Source organism: Gekko japonicus, unplaced genomic scaffold (genome assembly GCF_001447785.1).
Source record: "Gekko japonicus isolate JY-2015 unplaced genomic scaffold, Gekko_japonicus_V1.1 scaffold1387, whole genome shotgun sequence".
Lineage (NCBI taxonomy): Eukaryota > Metazoa > Chordata > Lepidosauria > Squamata > Gekkonidae > Gekko > Gekko japonicus.
The window spans coordinates 2000-20367 of record NW_015174881.1 but is presented as its reverse complement, the minus strand read 5'-3'; the positions used below and the strand labels follow the sequence as shown (position 1 = coordinate 20367).

The following is an 18368-nucleotide window of genomic DNA, read 5'->3' as shown; positions in this document are numbered from 1 at the left end:
TAAATTCCGAAGCTTTGATGATGAAGAAATTGAGAAGCATCTACAGAGCAAATTTCACAAAGAAGTGTTGCGATACATTGGAACAAAGTTGCCTGACAAAACTGTTGAGTTCTTGCAGGTATGTTGCTTTCAAATCTTAAGTTCCAAACAGGGTAACTGCTACTGCTCCCCTCAACCAATAATTGCCAGTTGTAGATCTTCATTGCAAGCGTGTCTAAACTGGGGGGGGGTTAGTTGTTGGTGCATCATTTGTCTAGCATACCATGATTCTGAGTAGCACTGACTGCTTAGATCTGCTTCTGCTTGTCATTTTCTTCACTGGCCATCAGGGTTTTTATTTAAAAAGTCTTACTCAGAAGTTTGAAGGAAAGATGCTGCTGCATTGGTTCTGTTCTCTGAGGGGCAACTTCATCCAGAGAGCAAGGGAATGAGAATAATTACCTTATTGTATGTAGTTGTCTCCTTGTATAAGTTACTTTTTATTAGTTTGAGGGCAGAGGCTTGTACAATTATATAGACTTTTCCTTTCCCCAATTTCCAGAAGTATATTGTGAACAGAAATAAAAAAATTGGGAAACGCCGTCAAGAGTTGACAGAGAAAGAGGGCACCAAGCCAAAACCAGACCCTTTCAAGGGTAAGTTAATACAGTTATGAGAAGAACAGTACAATTGTAAGGACAATTATACTCTTTTAAGTCCATTTGATGAAGCTGGTGAGCTGAGAAGGGTGTAACTTTGCTTAAGATGGCAACTGGAAGGCTATTAGTTCATTAACCACAGTATTCCTGAATTCTTGGTGCAGCTTGTACCATGAGAAGCAGATACTCCTAAAAAGAGTCTAGTAGGGTCTAGACTGGGACAGCATGGAGAAAGCGGGTTAAAGAAATTTTCATGTTCAGGATGGGCTGCAAGGATAACAGGCAGGAGATGGATATTAAGATTTACTTGTGAGCTATTTTATGTGTATGTCATTCTTGTATACTGCCCTTTCCTCAAGGAGTTCAGGACAGCATACATGAGAGTATCCTATTTTTATTTTCACATAAACGCGGGATAGGGGAGAGAGAGTGACTTGCCCAGTTGAGGTGCATGATTTAGTGGGGCTATGAATCCAGGTCCTTCTGGCCCAAGTCCAGTACTGTACCTGACACACTCTGAGAACAATCCTAAATAGGACTACTTAGAATCCTGCACAGCAGGTATGTTCAGTGGGGCTTTTATTCCCAGGGAAGTGTTGCGCTGATAAAGATGGATTTTTAAAGAAGCATTATCCACTTGCCATAAATTTAATCCCTGGAATTAGTAACACCATTTCACCATTAGTAACACCATTTCAAACTGACATGCAAACAATTTTAAGAGTCCACTTCAATCCAGTTTTGCATTTTGTATGACCAGAGCTGTGCAAACAGTATGTAATAGACCTTACATCTTGTTATTTGTTTAATGTCTTTATACACCACTTTTAAGCCATATTATAATTCCAACACAATTTATTATTAAAATCTATCACAATTTATAATTAAAGCGACTTAGGGAGGGGCTGTGGCTCAGTGGCAGAGCATCTGCTTGGCATGCAGAAGGTCCCAGTTTCAATCCCCAGCATCTCCAGTTAAAGGACCTGGCAGTAGGTGATGTAAAAGACCTCTGCCTGAGACCCTGGAGAGCCTCTGCCAGTCTGTGTAGACAATACCGACTTTGATGGTCCAAGGATCTGATTCAGTATAAGGCAGCTTCATGTGTTCCTATGGGGGGAAAATCAAATTCTTCTGATTGCTGTGACCATTGATAAGGGCTTGCTTCTTGGGAGTGCACCCCAACAAAAATAAAGCTAGTGACACAGATGACGTGGCTCAAGAGAGACCCACAGATGGTCTCATGGAATGCTTACAGTAGGGATGAGCACGTTCACTACTGAGAGCTACATCGGAAGTGTTAGCTGCTAGATGCAGAAAATATTCATAGTCCCATTTAGTTGAGAGAGGTTGCCTGAACCAAACGATTGCTTGAACACAGCACGTCTTCCTGTGACACGTCTTCCCTCTAATGATTGTTACTCGGTAGGAAAATGTCTCAGTTTAATCTCTTAAACATTGCATGAGATTGTAAATCATTGGAAAGACATACTGAAGGTTTACTGTGTATTGGTATTTGTGCTTCTTTCACACTCATGTACAGACATAAGGCCACACAGGTTATTTAAATGGAATAAAGGCTTTGGTTGGGGGGAAAGCCCTTAGTCCATGCACCAAGAGGAAAGTATGCTGTGGAACTGCATGTTACTGTTGTTGTGAAGGGTAGTTCTGACATTAGGACATGAGTATCAGAATATAAAAAACCAATAGAGAACTGGTCAAAAAGGCAAGTCTCTCTTGAGTTGGAATAATATGAGGTATTACTCTTGCAATCTTCCCTTGAAAAGCTCCGTGTGATCCTTTGTGACTCCTTATTAGTCTGATCTGGCAGGGCTCTTATGTAGAGACCCAGATGATGACAAAGAATGCATCAAACACAATATCCTTTTCATAAAATGTAGTTGGCTACTTGCTTCTCAGAAACCCAAAAGCAGGCCATGAAGGTGCACTTGAAAGGATGTAGTATTAGAACCAGACTACAAGAAGATTTCATAGGGGAAGATGGGCAGGAAGAAACTGCTACATCAGTTTGTTTCCTTACTGCCAAATCCAACATCCCTTTGAGGTTCTCGTATACCTCCGTCCCACTTGTCCTGTTCAGTCTTTACCAGAAATTCCATATTGTGTTAAAAAATGAAATTATACAAATAAAGCAAAATGGCATAATTCTATTTTATGATACTATGATTGGAATTTGGGATTCCTTCTTCCAGAATTTGCAGACACTCTTGATGATCAGTAAGAGCATTCATATCCTGTGACAGGTCTTTCAAAAGTGGATTTTTAAAAACTGGTGATGATGAATGACATTAGGTTTGAAACATGGGTGGATGATTTAAGTCATTAATAACAGAGAGGCAGACTTTTTCCTGTTGACCTGTTAAGACTTGTAGCTGGGAAAGAAGCGTTTAGTAAATGCAGTAAAAGCTTTGTTGGTGTGGCTTTACAGTGATGTTTAGATGAGAATTTCAGATTACAGCCACTGCTGCAATGTTAACTTTCCATGTGTCTGGGTCAAATTGCCCTAGGAATGACTGAACTAAGGTTTGTGGGATTCTTTAATGCCTTAATAATAGAGTGAATAATCATTTTGCATGGCATGACCTTAACTTTACACTTAGAATGATTCATGTAGCCTGGTTGGTGAGGAGAGATCCGATTCCTATTGGGATAGTTGTTTGTGAAATCTCATACCAGGGCAAGTTAATGACTTACTTTCAGCTGTTATGGCTAGTATCTAATTCAACAGTGTGCCATTTTAGGAATTGGCCAGGAACACTTCTTTAAGAAGATAGAAGCTGCTCACTGCATGGCTTGCGATATGCTAATCCCTGCACAACATCATCTTCTTCAAAGACACCTGAGATCTGTCGATCACAACAGGAACCGTAGGGTAAGTAGCACTTGTGCCTTGTAGGTGATTCTGATATAGCTTAGAAGATTACAACAGGTTACCTGATCGTTTTTTGACTGTATGGAGGGTCTCTATAAAGAGAATCAATTTTAGATTTTTGAAGTGTTTACAGTTGAGAGCTTTTGTTTGGAGAAATTACTAACATGCTTTCAGGTTGCTAATAACTGCCCCCATCTCTGGGACTGAATAATGATTCAGTAGGGGAGTTATTTTGTTGGACCAGAACAGCTAGTATGTATGTCCTGTTTTTGTTTGCCTTCTGAGTGAGAGATGACAGTCAGTTCAAGGAATCTTTTCAGGTTCCCCAAAGATCTATAGAAATGTTTTGTTAGCAGTCTCCTATTTCAGCATTGGTCAAAGTAGAGTCCATAAACACAAATATATTTCAGCATTGGTCAGAGTCCATAAACACAAATATATATATAATTTACAGATCCAGTGTGGGGGTTGAACAGACCCCAAAGTTAAAACCAAAACCAAAACACCCTGGGTTTATTATGCATGACACCAGCCACAATGAAAAAAATGTACACTTCATTAAACATTTCTTTTTGGTAGTACAGAAATATAAATCAGAAAATGTAACATTGTCAATTTCACCCTATATTCCCAATTCAAATTTAAAAAAAAACCCAACACCATTTGAGTGTTGAATTCCATTTACAGAAAGTTATGGGGGGGTGATGAAATGCAACAGGGCAGTTGCCCTCATGAAAGTTGGGAAATACACAGAAAATAGATTTGTAGACTGAAAATAGATTTGTAGATTGAAAACAACGTTTTATCCACTTTTTCCTACTTTGGATTAGTTTTATCTCACTTTTTGGTTTGAGGATGTTTATTCTGGCTCCAATTTGTGAAGGGGTGTCTGACAAACTGACCTCCAAAACCAGGATGCTTAGTGCATCAAAAGCAGTGAACCGGGAGATTAGAAGTTAATGCCTCACTGTAAAGCACAGTTTGATTGACAGGCTGCTGCCAGCAGGCACCCCCTTCTCTCTGATTGATCAGTGCCAGCTGAAGGAGAGCTTTAAAAAGTCTTGTCACAGGAGCCAGTCATTTGGGTGAGAAAAGTTTGGTGAAGCTCCTTAAACATATTGTAAATCATGATTTCTCTCTTTCTGAGATACCCCAAGCTAATCTGCTTGCTGGTTGCAGGCCAGGAACAATTTTTCATAAATTATAGAATGTTTTAATACCTGTGCTATGAATGTTGCATATTCCCTTACGTAATTGCTTATTTCATACTTTTAGTAAAAAATATGTACTTTTGTCCTGCCATTACAGTTGAAACATAAAGTGTTTCTATCCTGCCTGGTTCTTATTTTGCTACATTGTGTACAAAGATAATTTGTAAATGTTGTCAAAGGCTTTCATGGCCGGAGTTCATTAGTTGCTGTAGATTTTCCGGGTTGTGTGGCCATGGTCTTGGCATTGTAGAACCTGACGTTTCACCAGTAGCTGTGACTGGCATCCTTGACACAGAGAGTACTCCATCTTTCTGTGTTATACCTCTGAGGATGCCAGTCACAGTTACTGGTGAAACGTCAGGTTCTACAATGCCAAGACCATGGCCACACAACCCGGAAAATCTATAGCAACTAATAATTTGGAAACTCTGTGTTTGTATTCAAAAACAAACTATGTGAGTAGTCAGAGGACTATGAAATGTTAGATGTAAATAATACAAGAAAAGTACAGTGGAAACATTTTATGAGTTTTATGTCCTGTCCATATTTAGCTCCCTAATGAGCTAACTTTGGACAGTAGAAAAGCCATAATTATCTGTTATTTCACACATTGAAGATTCCTGGATAAACGCTTCATATAGAAGTCTACAGCAAAAGGCCTTCACTGACCACCTAAGTCTAAAAGTTTTTCTCTCTCCTTGTAGAGGCATGGGTACATACTGATAGTGGACCAATGCCCTGAAATAGGGATAGAGAGAACCAGGAATGCAGCATCCTGCACCCAGTCCATGCTTTTTTTGTACTTGATCATCATAATTACTTGTATATCTGCTCTTTCTAGATGGCAGCGGAACATTTCAAGAAAGCTAGTTTCCATGTAGCTAAGAGTGTCCTAAATAGCAAACACATTGTGAAAATGCTAGAAAAGTACCTCAAGGTAAGTAAGCAGGGCAAGGGAGCATGAGCTCCAGGTTGGCCTTGACTAAGTATTGGACTAGTATTGCTGCATGTGACTTTCACATAAAATGGAGACATGCAAAGTTACTGCTTTGTTCTTCTGTGCATTGTCTGAGCCTAGAGTAGTGTCTCTCTGTTTGGGCAATATGCCATTTTGCCCCCCACCCCCCAAAGTGCTGGATACTCATATGAGCAGGCTGTATATAACAAATCTCTGCCTGCTTTTAGCTAGAGATGAAAAGCATCCAAATTAAAATTTGACAAATTAACAAAAAAACAAAACCCAACCCTATTGTCTTCAAGACAGCCCTCTGACAAAGATAGTGTAAAACCCTGTGCTGAAGGAGCACTGCACCCAATTTAAGCACTGCTTGATGGGCTGAAATATTAGTTGGATGCATTGCATTTCTTTCTCACAATATGGGTAGATTGTCTCTTGAATTAAAAAAGTAGGCTGTGCATTGATATATCCCAGAAAGTTGGCAGTTATGACTTTAAAAAAATTAACCTCACATCTGTTGTTAGTCCCTGTGTTCTTCCTAAAGATCTCTTGTGGGAAGACCATTTCATGAGGCCTCCAAAACATTTGGATTTGGCCCTGTAGATTAAAACCAGAGTTTTAACCTGGTGAAAATTGGAAATAGAGCACAGTCTCCAAAGCAGGGGTTTGATAAGCCCCTAACAGGAGCCATGCCTGCCTGCATGGGAATTTGCAGCACATGGAGGCACTCCTGTGTGATCATCAAGGGTTTACTCGTGTTCCACACGTGGCCATGGGTAATTGGTATATTCCATATCTGAGAGAAAAGATTGCAACCATCTGACCAGGTGAAGATGAAAAGAAACTAGTTTGGCTGCTACTTTGCCCTGGGAATCCAGGAGCAACCCAAGATTCAACAAGACCCTCTTGTGGCAGCCATGACTAATGGGGAGCAGGTCTTGCATCTGCCATCTCCTCTGTATGTCTCCCCTGCCCCTGTGGTGACACTCTGGTCTTATCCAGACTGAGCTTCTGCCAGTAAACTAAGTCCTGGTCTCTGCTAGTCAGACACTAGCAAAACTGAGACTCCATTCTCTGGGTCCAGTGAAAGAGACTTTGAGCTGAAAACATCAGCCTGTTGTTGGCGCTGGTGGCCTATATACTGAGGCTGTCTTCCCCTAGCGGCGCCTCATACACGTTGAACAAGAGGGGTGACAGAATGAACCCTGCGGTAGCTCTCCCAAGAGAGCCCTTGGGGCAGATGAGCAGTTGCCCAGTGCCACCCTCTGGGATCTCTCGGAGGAAAACATTGAACCACTCAAGCGCAACTCCGTCTACCCCTGCTAGGGTCCGCAGGTGCCTCAGCAACACCTCATGATCAACGGTATCAAAGGCTGCCGACAGGTCTAACAGAATCAGCATGGACACCTGACCTTTGTCCATCAGCAGGAGGAGATCTTCGACCCACCCAGCACAGTCTCCGTACCATACCCAGGTGCAAAACCAAGCTGAAAGGGGTGAAGGAAGTCTGAGGATTCCAGGTAATGCCAGAGCTGCCCCATCAAAGGTCTTCTCAGCACCTTCCCCAAGAAAGGAAGGTTGGAGGCAGGGTGAGACTGTCATCATCAAGAGGTGATTCTTGAACATGGGCCTAATGCTTCCTCTGCTAAAGGATGCTGGCACCTTGCCGTTCCTGAGGGAGCCTATGACAGTCTTCAGAAGTTGGGGACTCTGAATTCCCCCCTCCTTTTTTCATTAGCGATAATGGACATATCCAAATCGCAGGGTACAGTTTGGAGCGCTCTGAAACTCCAGAATATCTGTTAACTGTGGCTAGTTGGCTGAAAATCAGCCAAAGAAGATATAATTTCTTATCTTTCACTTGCATGGATCTTCTTTCATGGAGGCAACTAGTATGGTCTGGATTTGATCCAGCTGGGTCATAAAACCAAAATACTTAATTCTTGGGTGCAGAAGTCCTTGGCTGTAGTATTCAGCCTAGCCCTTATGGGTGGGGTTCCAAGGGCACAGATGGAGGAGCAGGACTTCCTGTGCATTGTGAGTAGAAGACTTCAGAACCTGTCACTTGCATTTGATCAGTTTATTGCAAGATTTCTGCCACTGGCATGCTGCCTACTTTCATAAACCTGCTGCAGGTCAATTTCACATGAAAGTGATCTGTGAGGAGGGGATAAATGGGGCTTAGGTTTTGCTGGATCAAAGCAAGTGGCAAGCAAGAATGTTGAAATCCAGCAGCGTAGTCCTGATGTGTCAGTCTGCTCATTTATATAGTGTTTCTTCTAATAAAGCAAAGAAATCCCAGCCAGAGCTAAACACTACAGAGCACCATTTCCACTGTGTGCTGTAGAAAGCCCTATCCTCTGTCTTAATAAGGTTAGCATGACTTGTGTTAGAGCAGTTGTTCCCAGTACAGTCCTCTCTTAGTGTTCTTGAACACAGAGAGTTCATTACTGAATGAGATCGCCAAAGTGTGTGAGTAGCTAGGGATGCCAGCCTCCAGGTGGGACCTGGGGAACCCCTGGAATTAGAGCTCATCTCCAGACTACAGAGATCATCTCCTCTGAAGAGAATGGATGCTTTGGAGGGTGGACTCTGTGGCACTGTACCCCTCTGAGGTCCCTGTCCTCCCCCAGGCTCCACCCCCAAATCTCCAGGAGTTTCCCAACCTGGATCTGGCCACCCTATCCCCCCCCCATCCTTTGCCGGTGGCCAGGGTGAACCTGACAACCCTAGCAAATACCTCTCATTAGCTTGTAGCCTTATGCCAACACCTGGTCTTTCTAATAATCAGATATACTGAAAATTAGGGAGAAAGCTGCATACATCTCAGCTGCCAGGACAACTGGCTGTTTCCCGAAGGCTGCAGATTCTGCTACTGGGTTGAGTGCTCAAATAGTAAGTTGAGAAATTAGCAGTTTTCTGAGGCCACAGGCATTTCATTTTGTTGAGGATTTTACCCTTTTCTGATGCCCCGAGGAACACATTGCAGCAAATTGCACTCTGTCCTTATTCCTGTGAGGTAGACACTTTGCCAGCATTCAGATAGTGCCATAGGATTAGGGCCCTGGATGTCATATTTATTATTTTTATTTTATTTTGGGATTTTTATTCCATCCTACCCTGCAAGTGGAATCAGGGCAGTTTACAAGATGGCATCCGACAGAACATACATTAAATTAATTAAAACATTATTACTAGTGCTTGAAATTTTAATTACTGATGTAAAATAACCTACTGACCACTGGTTCCTTATTTCAGTGCAAGCTGGGCTTATGCCAGAGAGGGCAGTGACAAACTCAAACTAGGATAGGTCAGTCCCTCCTAGCACCCATGATGTAAATAGCACCAGGGATCACTTAAAGCAGGGGAGGCCAGTGTCCCTTGATGTCCACCACCTCAACCAAAGGCCTGGCAGAACAGCTCTGTTTTACAGACCCTGTGGAATTGCAGTAAGTCCTGCAGGGCCCTGATCTTGGTTAGGAGCATGTTCCACCAGGCTGGTGGTTGAGGCAAGGCGAAGTCTTTTGGGCCGGGGACTGTTAAACGGTGTTGGTCTGAAGAGCGCAAGGCTCTTTGGGGCACATAAGCAGATTTGCTTAAGTAGCTTTCAGGCAAAGGGGAGGGGTCGCTTTCACTCTGCACTGACTTAAAATAGAGCACCCACACTTCAATCTCGATAGCAAACTTCAATGTTTTAGGTCTGAGGCTCCTTAAAGGAGGAATTAAGACAATTTTGCAACCATGTGATAACATTGTGCTTCCTCTTTGTCAGGGTGATGACCCATTTACAGATGAAAACATTGACCAAGATGTTGATGAATCTGAAGCCTTACAGGGGCCTGAGGGTGAACGGCCTACAGAAGATGCTGCAGCAGAGAAAAAAGAACATGCTGGAGATGAGATTGAAGCAGTGGAAGACAGTGAAACTGACAAACCAGGAAGTGATGAGAGAAGCTGTTCCAATGTTGTTTTTTCTAAAGATGAATCTACAGAGGAAGAAAAGAGAACAGAGGCAGCAGAAACAACAGAAGAACCATTTTTTCCTTCTCAAGGAACTCCAGAAGAGAAACCAAAAGAAAGCCAAGGGAAGGAACATGTTGAGATGGGAGAGAACTCTATGGAAACAACAGTGGCTGAAAACAGTGATACCAAGAAGGAAACAGTTGTAGTAGCAAGTGTAGAGCCACCGCAAGAATGACCATGTGAATGTTTCTGTGAAGGAGATTTGTCCTGCTTAGCTGTATAATTTTTTTCCTGTCTTTTTATGTTAGTGCAGTACACGACTGTGAAGTGCTAAATTGCTACCAGTTTTGTTCCTGTTTTGAAGAAAGGGATTCTGTACTGTTACAGAAGCAGTCGTATGCTCTGCTATTTTGTCAAAAGTGGAAATCATCCACTGTGTTTCATTTTTAGGTTGGAAAGCTTGGGATGCTCTACGTTTCCCCAAGAAACACTTGATAGTCGTCTTGCAGTTTAGAATGAACAGCAGTATTTGAAAACAAATTTTGATCATTTAGTTCCTGTTAGATTTACAATACAGAAGTAATATAGCTTCATTTGGAAACAAAACTGGTCCTCTTGTGAATGGGGAAGTAGATTAGTAAATCAATGTGTTTATTCTTTTCTGTGAAATTGTTTGCTCATTCAAGTTCCTTGGGAGAGGACTTGCTGGCACGAAAGCTGTTAATGTCATTTATCCAGATTGCAGTATTGCATGAAAAATAGCACCGCTAACAATATAGTTTTTAAATAATAAATTTACTGTGTGTCACCCTTGGACTATCATTTATACCATGCACTATTTCAAATATTTTGGATGGCAAAATGCAGCTTGTATATTATGCTGGTAGAGGGGGGCTTAGTTTGAAGGAGAAAAGTTATGCTACAATTGAATCCCTCCCTTCCCTCTCATACTTTTCAATTAGGAATATCATTCACAGAGAAGATTGCCAAATACTGCTCTGGGAGTACTGAAGCAGTACCAAGACCAGCAAAATAGGAACTGATTTCTTTTAATTGATGCTTGTCGTATAAAGTTTTAAAGTGGAAGGGACACTCTACCTTTGTCCCCAATAAACCTGAAGTACTTTGTCAGCTTTGAAATAAACTTGTGAAAGTGAGAACTAGTATTTACTTGTAATTTAGTTGCCTTCAAACCATTCACATCTATGTAATTATATGACAACAAGGTTAAGCAAGAAGAACAGTCAGGAGTGTGGGATATATACCCTTTCCCCAACTTTCTTACCCTACAAATTCCAAAACCATGGTTTACAGAGGAAGCAGATTCTTCAGTGGGGGGAGTGAGCAAAGAGATATCTTTCCATATTACACGTGTGAATTTACAGGTGGATTTTGTTTTATTGATATCAAACTTGCTTTATCTTTCCATATTACGTGTGTGAATTTACAGGTGGATTTTGTTTTAAATTATCAAGGTATTTGGCTTCTGCTAGGACTTTTGGGAATGCTGACCACATCTTGCTAAGCTCTCACACCTGGGAAACAAACAAAAAAAAAATCCAGACAAGATGAGTTTGTGAGTGTGTAGGTCAGACTCTTCTCCCCCCCCCTTCTACTTTCCAGCCTGCAGCCAAGCACCAATAAGGCAGGTGACAGACAGGCCACAGCAGGAAAAATTAGGAGAGTAAACTAACCTGGGTGCAATGGTAGCAGCAAGAGATGGTAGACAATTAGATTTCTCCCTTCCTCCTTGCCTTTTCATACTGTCCATGGAGATATGCAGACGATACCACTCTAATGGCAAAAAGTGAAGAGGACCTCAAGAGCCTCTTGCTCAAGGTAAAAGAGGAGAGCGCAAAAGTGGGCTTGAAGCTCAACATCAAAAAAAACTAAGATCATGGCATCCGGCCCCATCACTCCTTGGCAAATAGAAGGGGAAGTCGTGGAAGTAGTGACAGACTTCACGTTCCTGGGATCCCAGATCACCGCAGACTGTGACTGCAGCCATGAAATTAAAAGACGCCTGCTCCTTGGGAGGAAAGCGATGGCGAACCTAAACAGCATGATAAAAAGTAGAGACATCACCCTGCCAACAAAAGTCCGCATGGTCAAAGCAATGGTATTCCCAGTAGTCATGTATGGCTGCGAGAGTTGGACGATAAGGAAGGCCGAGCGCCGAAGAATAGATGCTTTTGAACTATGGTGCTGGAGGAGACTCTTGAGAGTCCCTTGGACTGCAAGAAGAACAAATCAGTCAATCCTCAAAGAAATCAACCCTGACTGTTCCCTGGAAGGCCAGATAACGGACTCGACTGTGCGACTGAACAGCAACAACAACTTCCTCCTTGCATGCAGTAGGTGGCTGGGTGAATCCTGTCATTAGAACACCCCCCCCCACACCCATATTGAGGGCAGTACAGGTTTGAGCCAATCAAAGAAGCTACCACAATAAAGATACTTCATCTGCATATATGCCCCACAAGAGCTGGGTAGGCAAATTTAGAATCCCTCTCCCCATTTTGCAGGTAAGTTAAACAGCGGCCCACCTCTTGAGCCAGGAGCAAACCTGTTATGAAAGGAAAGCAACAACTGGAACAGTGGCCAGAGAGAAGGAAGCGAGGTATATAGACAGTGTACCCCTTCCTCTTCTATTAAGTGGCTAGGAAAGAGCACAAACCTGGGTTACCATGCAAAGCAATGGAGAGAATGAGGCAGAAATCTCCATGGTCTTTCCTCTCCCCTGTGTTTGTCTATTCACCACATAATGTGTCTCTTCCATCATAATTACCCAGCCAAAGCCTGCAGCCTCAGAACCTGCAGGCATGGCAGCTGAGCCAAACCCTGAATGTTCTGAGATCAGCAGTATGTACATATTGGGGAAGGTAGCAAGGGACACAAGAGTTTTAAAGAAGAAGTTCTATAGGCAGAAACCAAGGTAGCAGTGAAAAACAGTTAATGTCATGGTGGAGGAAACATACGTGAGAGTCTCCAATGGCAAAGAGCATAGCAAAGCAATTGCTGACACCATGTAGAGAAAACAATTGTTTTCCATGTCCTAAGATATAAAATTATAGACTTTGAGATGCGCAGCAGCCAGAGCAGTTTAAGACTGACCAACCTTTCCACGGGTCCTATGTACTCAAATACCTCTTGGAACACCCCATACATTATGACCTAGTTGAATGGCCCATAGATCCACCAGCAGTAATCCCCTTCTCCCCACAACCATCAGGTTTAAACTTCTCCACAGTTAAAAAAACTATTAAATAACACACCAGAAAGGCAAAGTTCAGGCACAACACAATTAAAACTTCCCAATTTCAAGATGCTCTTGAGTGACTGAGCCAAAAACTTTGCACCAGTAAAACTACTGCCTGTAGTTAAAATAGACAAGCGCACAGCCATGCCTGAATTGAAACAAATTGCTTTGCTTTGAAACACCAGCACTCATTGACGTATACATCGAAGCTAACACATGCTGAAAAGCAGCTGAGTATCTAATCGCACTGTGAGTATCTAATGCGCTGTGTTCAAACACCATCCTTCCTTTCCCAATTAAAACTTCCCAATTTCAAGATGCTCTTGAGTGACTGAGCCAAAACCTTTCCACCAGTAAAACTACTGCCTGTAGTTAAAATAGACAAGCGCACAGCCATGCCTGAACTGAAACAAATTGCTTTGCTTTGGAACACCAGCACTCATTGATGTATACATTGAAGCTAACACATGCTGAAAACCAGCTGAGTATCTAATCGCACTCACCTAGAATATCAAGCTTACTTGATACATGGCTTAAATATGTGCTGTGTTCAAACACCATCCTTCCTTTCCTGAAAATTTTTTTATTTTATTTACAATGATTTCATGCTGTCTTCCCAAGCAACTTAGGGCAACCAAGGTGGCAAACAAAAGCATTAAAACCACCTTTTTAAACATACAGGGAACACCAAACAAAGCAGAAAAGTCTTCACTTGCTAGTTTGAAAGTGGAATGGAGATAAAGGGGGGGAAATCTCAGGGCCTGCAAACAACATACAATAAAGCAGAAATACCAACTGGATGAAGCTGATGTTGGCTAGATGAATGTGATGCTCCTTTCAAATAACCCCCTCTCCTTTCAAAAAGGTATTTCCTGATTAAACCTTTATCTATTGCAGTTCCATGGGTTAACCTAATACTCTATGTCTCCAGCTTGACTATGGGGGAAAGGGACTTAAGAAACCAAGTTCTACGAAAGTTAAATTGCTTACATTGGAGATTGTTTCATTTTAGGTGTTTGCACATAATTATATAAAGCCTGAAGGAGGTTCATACGTACAAATGAATCCTGTTGTACCAACAGTATCAGCTCATCTAGTCTTCCTCTGACTTCTAACTTTGTAGTGAATTACTCTTGAGTAATTCTTCTTGCTTCTCCTATGTTCACTTTAAACTTACTAAAGAATCACTTCTCCAGTGGAGCAGGGCATCCAAACTGGTTAGGTCACGCCTCCACTCATTCCAGGCAGGGCTATGCAAATGTTTGTATGCCTAACTTGGACCCATTGAGGGCGCCCTTCCAGTTTGAATAGCCCTGCCACTCCAGGAGGAAACTAAAGCCAGGCTCTCACTTTAGGCTATTATAAAATATACATAAAAGGGGGGGAAACTCATCTGAATTCACTGTGTGAAGTCCAGGATAGAGGTCTCAGTCCACAAAAAGACCCAAGGCTCTGGGTCTGTGGGGAGAACAGACAAAAAGCATGATAAGACCCATCGGCCCAAGACAACAGTCAAAGGGGAAGGGCTACAGGCTGTTGTGATTGGCCCAGTAAACTCAGAGACAAGAAGGGGTGCGACAAAGGCTGCAGGCTTAAATTGCAGCAGCAGCGGCGGCTTCAGCAATTCCAGTAATGTCAGGAGACTGTGGGCCATCTGATCATGGTGGGACAGGAACCCACATGCGACGAGAACTCAGCCGTGGCTGAGATAACTCTATGGCAATTATACACCATCCATGCCCTGGCTGACTCCTTCAGGCTATTCCGACTGGGATCGCTATTTGACCTACTCAGCTCACAGATCAAGGTCACCCTATAAATCGAGACCTTCAGCATCGCTGTCTCGACATCCGGCTGAAGATCCTTCCCACCATCAAACGGAACCTCTGGGTCCTCCCACCCCCCAAGTCGTTCCAACAAAGGTTTTAACTAGTCAACCTGAGGTTACTCCAGTACAAATACCTGAACAGGGCTGCTCTGACTCTGGATACAATGAATCTGACTCAGAGGCTTCGGAGAGCCAAACCTCTCCTGACCACAAGTCTCCTAACCAAGCTGTCGCGGAGGACCTCCCTATATCGCCATCCAACAATCTCACTTCTTATGCAGACATTGTCAAACGAATGGCCCATTCTCTAGGCCTCTCTGTCGTACAACAACGGCCACAGGTTACTGATCCTGTTTTTGATATTGTGCAACTGGATACCTCCACTACTATTGCACTCCCCATGTCCGCAGTCCTCTTGCAACCTATCAAGGCCCCATGGGAAAAGCCGTCAGCCCCGCTGTCGATGAGATGTCTGGACCACATGTACAGAGTCCAGGAGACAGGTGCCAAATTTTTATTTTCCCATCCTCAACCAAATTCGGTAGTTGTAACATCCTCGTCCAAGTCAAAGCGAACACACTCGGCACCCTCTGACAGGGAAAGTAGGGAATTAGACGCATTCGGGAGACGCTTCTACTCCACGGGTGCGTTAGGGGTCAAAAACACTAACTACCTAGCCTGCATGAGCAGATATCAGTATATTCTATGGGAAAGGTTCTCTGACCTCCTGACCCACCTCCCTGAAGACAAGTTTCAGGCGGCCAGGATTATTCAAAAGGAAGGCGTGGTCCATGCAAAGCAGCAGATCAACACTTCCAAACATGCCTTAGATGCTTCCTCCAGAACAATGGCCTCAGCGATCGCTCTGAGGAGACACTCCTGACTCCGCAATACCAATCTTCCACAAGATACTAGGTCCTATGTCGAAGACCTTTCCTTTGATGGCCTCGGTCTCTTTAACAGCACGACCGATACCATGCTCCAGGATATAGATAAGAGCATAAAGGCCTCTCGCGCTCTAGGAGTGTCATCCTCCATGAGGCAACAATTTCGCCCTCGCATCTGGACTAGGCCCTGGCAAAGACGCACCCCGAATTGTCAGTCTCTGGACAGGCAATGGAGACCACGCACGGCTTCCAGTGATCAAAGACCCGCCTTTCAAAAGCCTAAGTTCAGAACTGGACAACAGCCCTCATGCACCAAACAACCAAGGTCCTCCAAGCAGGGCTTTTGACTTCCTTCCTACTGAGTCAGTTCAAACCCGTCTGTCACCCTTCCTTTATGCCTGGCGTTACATCACCTCGGACCAATGGGTACTGTCCATTGTAACCCAAGGCTACCATATTCAATTCGACCAGAACCCCAACACTCCAGTCGTCGTCACCACACCCCCTTCCCCACCTCTCCTAGATGAGGTGTCCGTCCTCCTGCACAAGGGAGCCATCGAGCGAGTACCACCACACCTCCATGGGACAGGATTTTATTCCCGATACTTCACAGTCCCAAAGCAGGATGGAGGTGTTCGACCCATATTAGATCTACGGGAGCTGAACTGTTATGTCACCTACCACCACTTCCACATGGTGTCCTTGCAGCAGATTATGCCACTTCTCCGGAAAAACGTCTGGATGGCCACCCTCGACCTCCAAGATGCGTACTTCCACCTCACCACCCACCCCTCCCACCGCCAATACCGAAGCTTCGCAATTGGTCAACAGCATTACCAATATGCAGCCCTACCATTCGGCCTTTCAAGCACCCCAAGAGATTATGATTGTGGTGGCGGCCTTCCTCCGTCTCAAGTGTATCTCCATCTACCCATACATCAACGATTGTCTCCTAGTAGCGTCATCCAAGGACACTCTGGTCTCAAACATCAACGAGACAATGGTACTCTTGGAAGATCTGGGCTTGCAGATCAATCTCCAGAAGTCTCAGCTTCAACTGGCCCAGCAGATACAATACATCGGTGCCCTACTGGATTCCAAGACATGCATGGCTTACCTGCCCCAAGACAGAGCGGCAGACATCATCCACCAAGCCACCGTCGCTCGTACCCAAGGTCACGGCCTTCCAGTTACAGAGGCTACTCGGCCTTATGGCTGCGACTACATCAGTCCTGGTCTTCGCAAAACTAAAAATGTGCCACCTACAACTGTGGTTCATCCACAACTTCGATACCTCGAAGAACGCACATACCACTGTCCTAACCCCCCCTCCTAACATACGAGAGTCCTTACTTTGGTGGACTGTCCCTTCCAATCTTTTCCAAGGGGCACCCTTCTGTCCGCCGTCACCCCTAATCACCCTAACGACAGATGCTTCCCTGACGGGATGGGGTGCACACACGATGGGCCTTTCTGTTGGGGGGAAATGGGACGTGCAGAAGAGGAAGCGACACATACACTTCCTGGAACTGCTAGCAATACAGCATGCTGTCACCAGCTTCCTACCTGTTATCGGGAAAATGTGTCACGGTCCTCACAGACAACACCATGGCGCTCTCTTATGTCAACAAGCAAGGAGGAACTGTTTCCCAATGCCTCTGCAACCTTGCCATCCAGTTGTGGGACCTTTGCATCACCAACAACATTTTCCTCGTAGCCACTCACATCCCTGGACACATGAACGTGCACGCAGACCATCTAAGTCGAGCAGGACTCAGCCTTCACGAGTGGGAGATGAACCCAACATACCTCCTCCCACTCTTCCGCAGGTGGGGATTTTCCCCAGTCAATGTTTTTGCCACCAGAACCAACAAAATGTGTCCTCTGTTCTGCAGTCGAGGAGGCAAGGACCCACAATCTCTGGGAGACGGTCTCCTTTACCCTTGGTCCATGGGACTTCTTTACCTGTTCCCTCCCTTACCTCTGCTTCTGAGAGTGGTCCGCAAAATAGTCAGAGACGGCGCGGACTGTATAACCCCGTGGTGGACGAGGCAACCATGGTTTTTGACAGTCCTCAAATTATCAACAGGAATATACCATCAATTCCCTCCGGCTCAGGACCTCCTCTTCTTGTCACACTCCCCTCTCCTACATCACAACATAGCACAATTGAAATTGACACCGTGAAGAATAACATCAATGGTTTTTCCAACCGCGTAGTGAACGTTCTATTGAACGCCCAAAAACCTGCTACACGGAAGTCCTACAATTATAAATGGCGAAGGTTCTGTTCTTCCCTAGGTGATGACGCCCCTCGAGCCACCACTGTGGGTCTCGACAAGGTTTTCCAATTCCTCCTGTCCCTAGCTGACTCAGGACTTTCCCATTCATCCTCAAGAGTTTATTTGGCCACCCTTTCAGCCTACCATGTTCCACTGTTGCACTGTTTTCCCATCCGCTTTCGAAAAGTTTTTTAAAAGGTTTATTGCATAGATACCCTCCTGTTAAAACTCCTGTCATTCCCTGGAACCTTCCTCTAATCCTCTGCCAGCTCACGAGGAAGCCCTTTGAGCCGCTCGCAACCTGCGACCTCAAACTTCTAGTGTGGAAAATGGCCTTTTTAAGTTGCTGTCACCTCAGCTAGACGAGTGGGAGAAATATTGGCTTTCCAGCACGATACACCTTACCTGTTGTTTTTGCCAGACGGAGTCCGCCTCGTACCGGACATCTCCTT

At 44.0% G+C, this 18368-nt stretch overlaps 1 protein-coding gene across 1 annotated transcript in view; it reads left to right on the top strand.

Moving 5' to 3' along the window:
• Window positions 1-10785, top strand: part of AKAP8 (A-kinase anchoring protein 8) — a 41929-nt gene extending 31144 nt beyond the window's left edge. The window contains 5 exon segments of the mRNA XM_015424892.1: window positions 1-118; window positions 542-635; window positions 3398-3528; window positions 5581-5676; window positions 9470-10785. The exon segment at window positions 1-118 is cut by the window's left edge and continues 2 nt beyond it. Of these exon segments, the coding sequence (XP_015280378.1) occupies window positions 1-118; window positions 542-635; window positions 3398-3528; window positions 5581-5676; window positions 9470-9895 (865 nt within the window). The 3' untranslated portion in view covers window positions 9896-10785.
• The last annotated feature ends 7583 nt before the right edge of the window (window positions 10786-18368 follow it).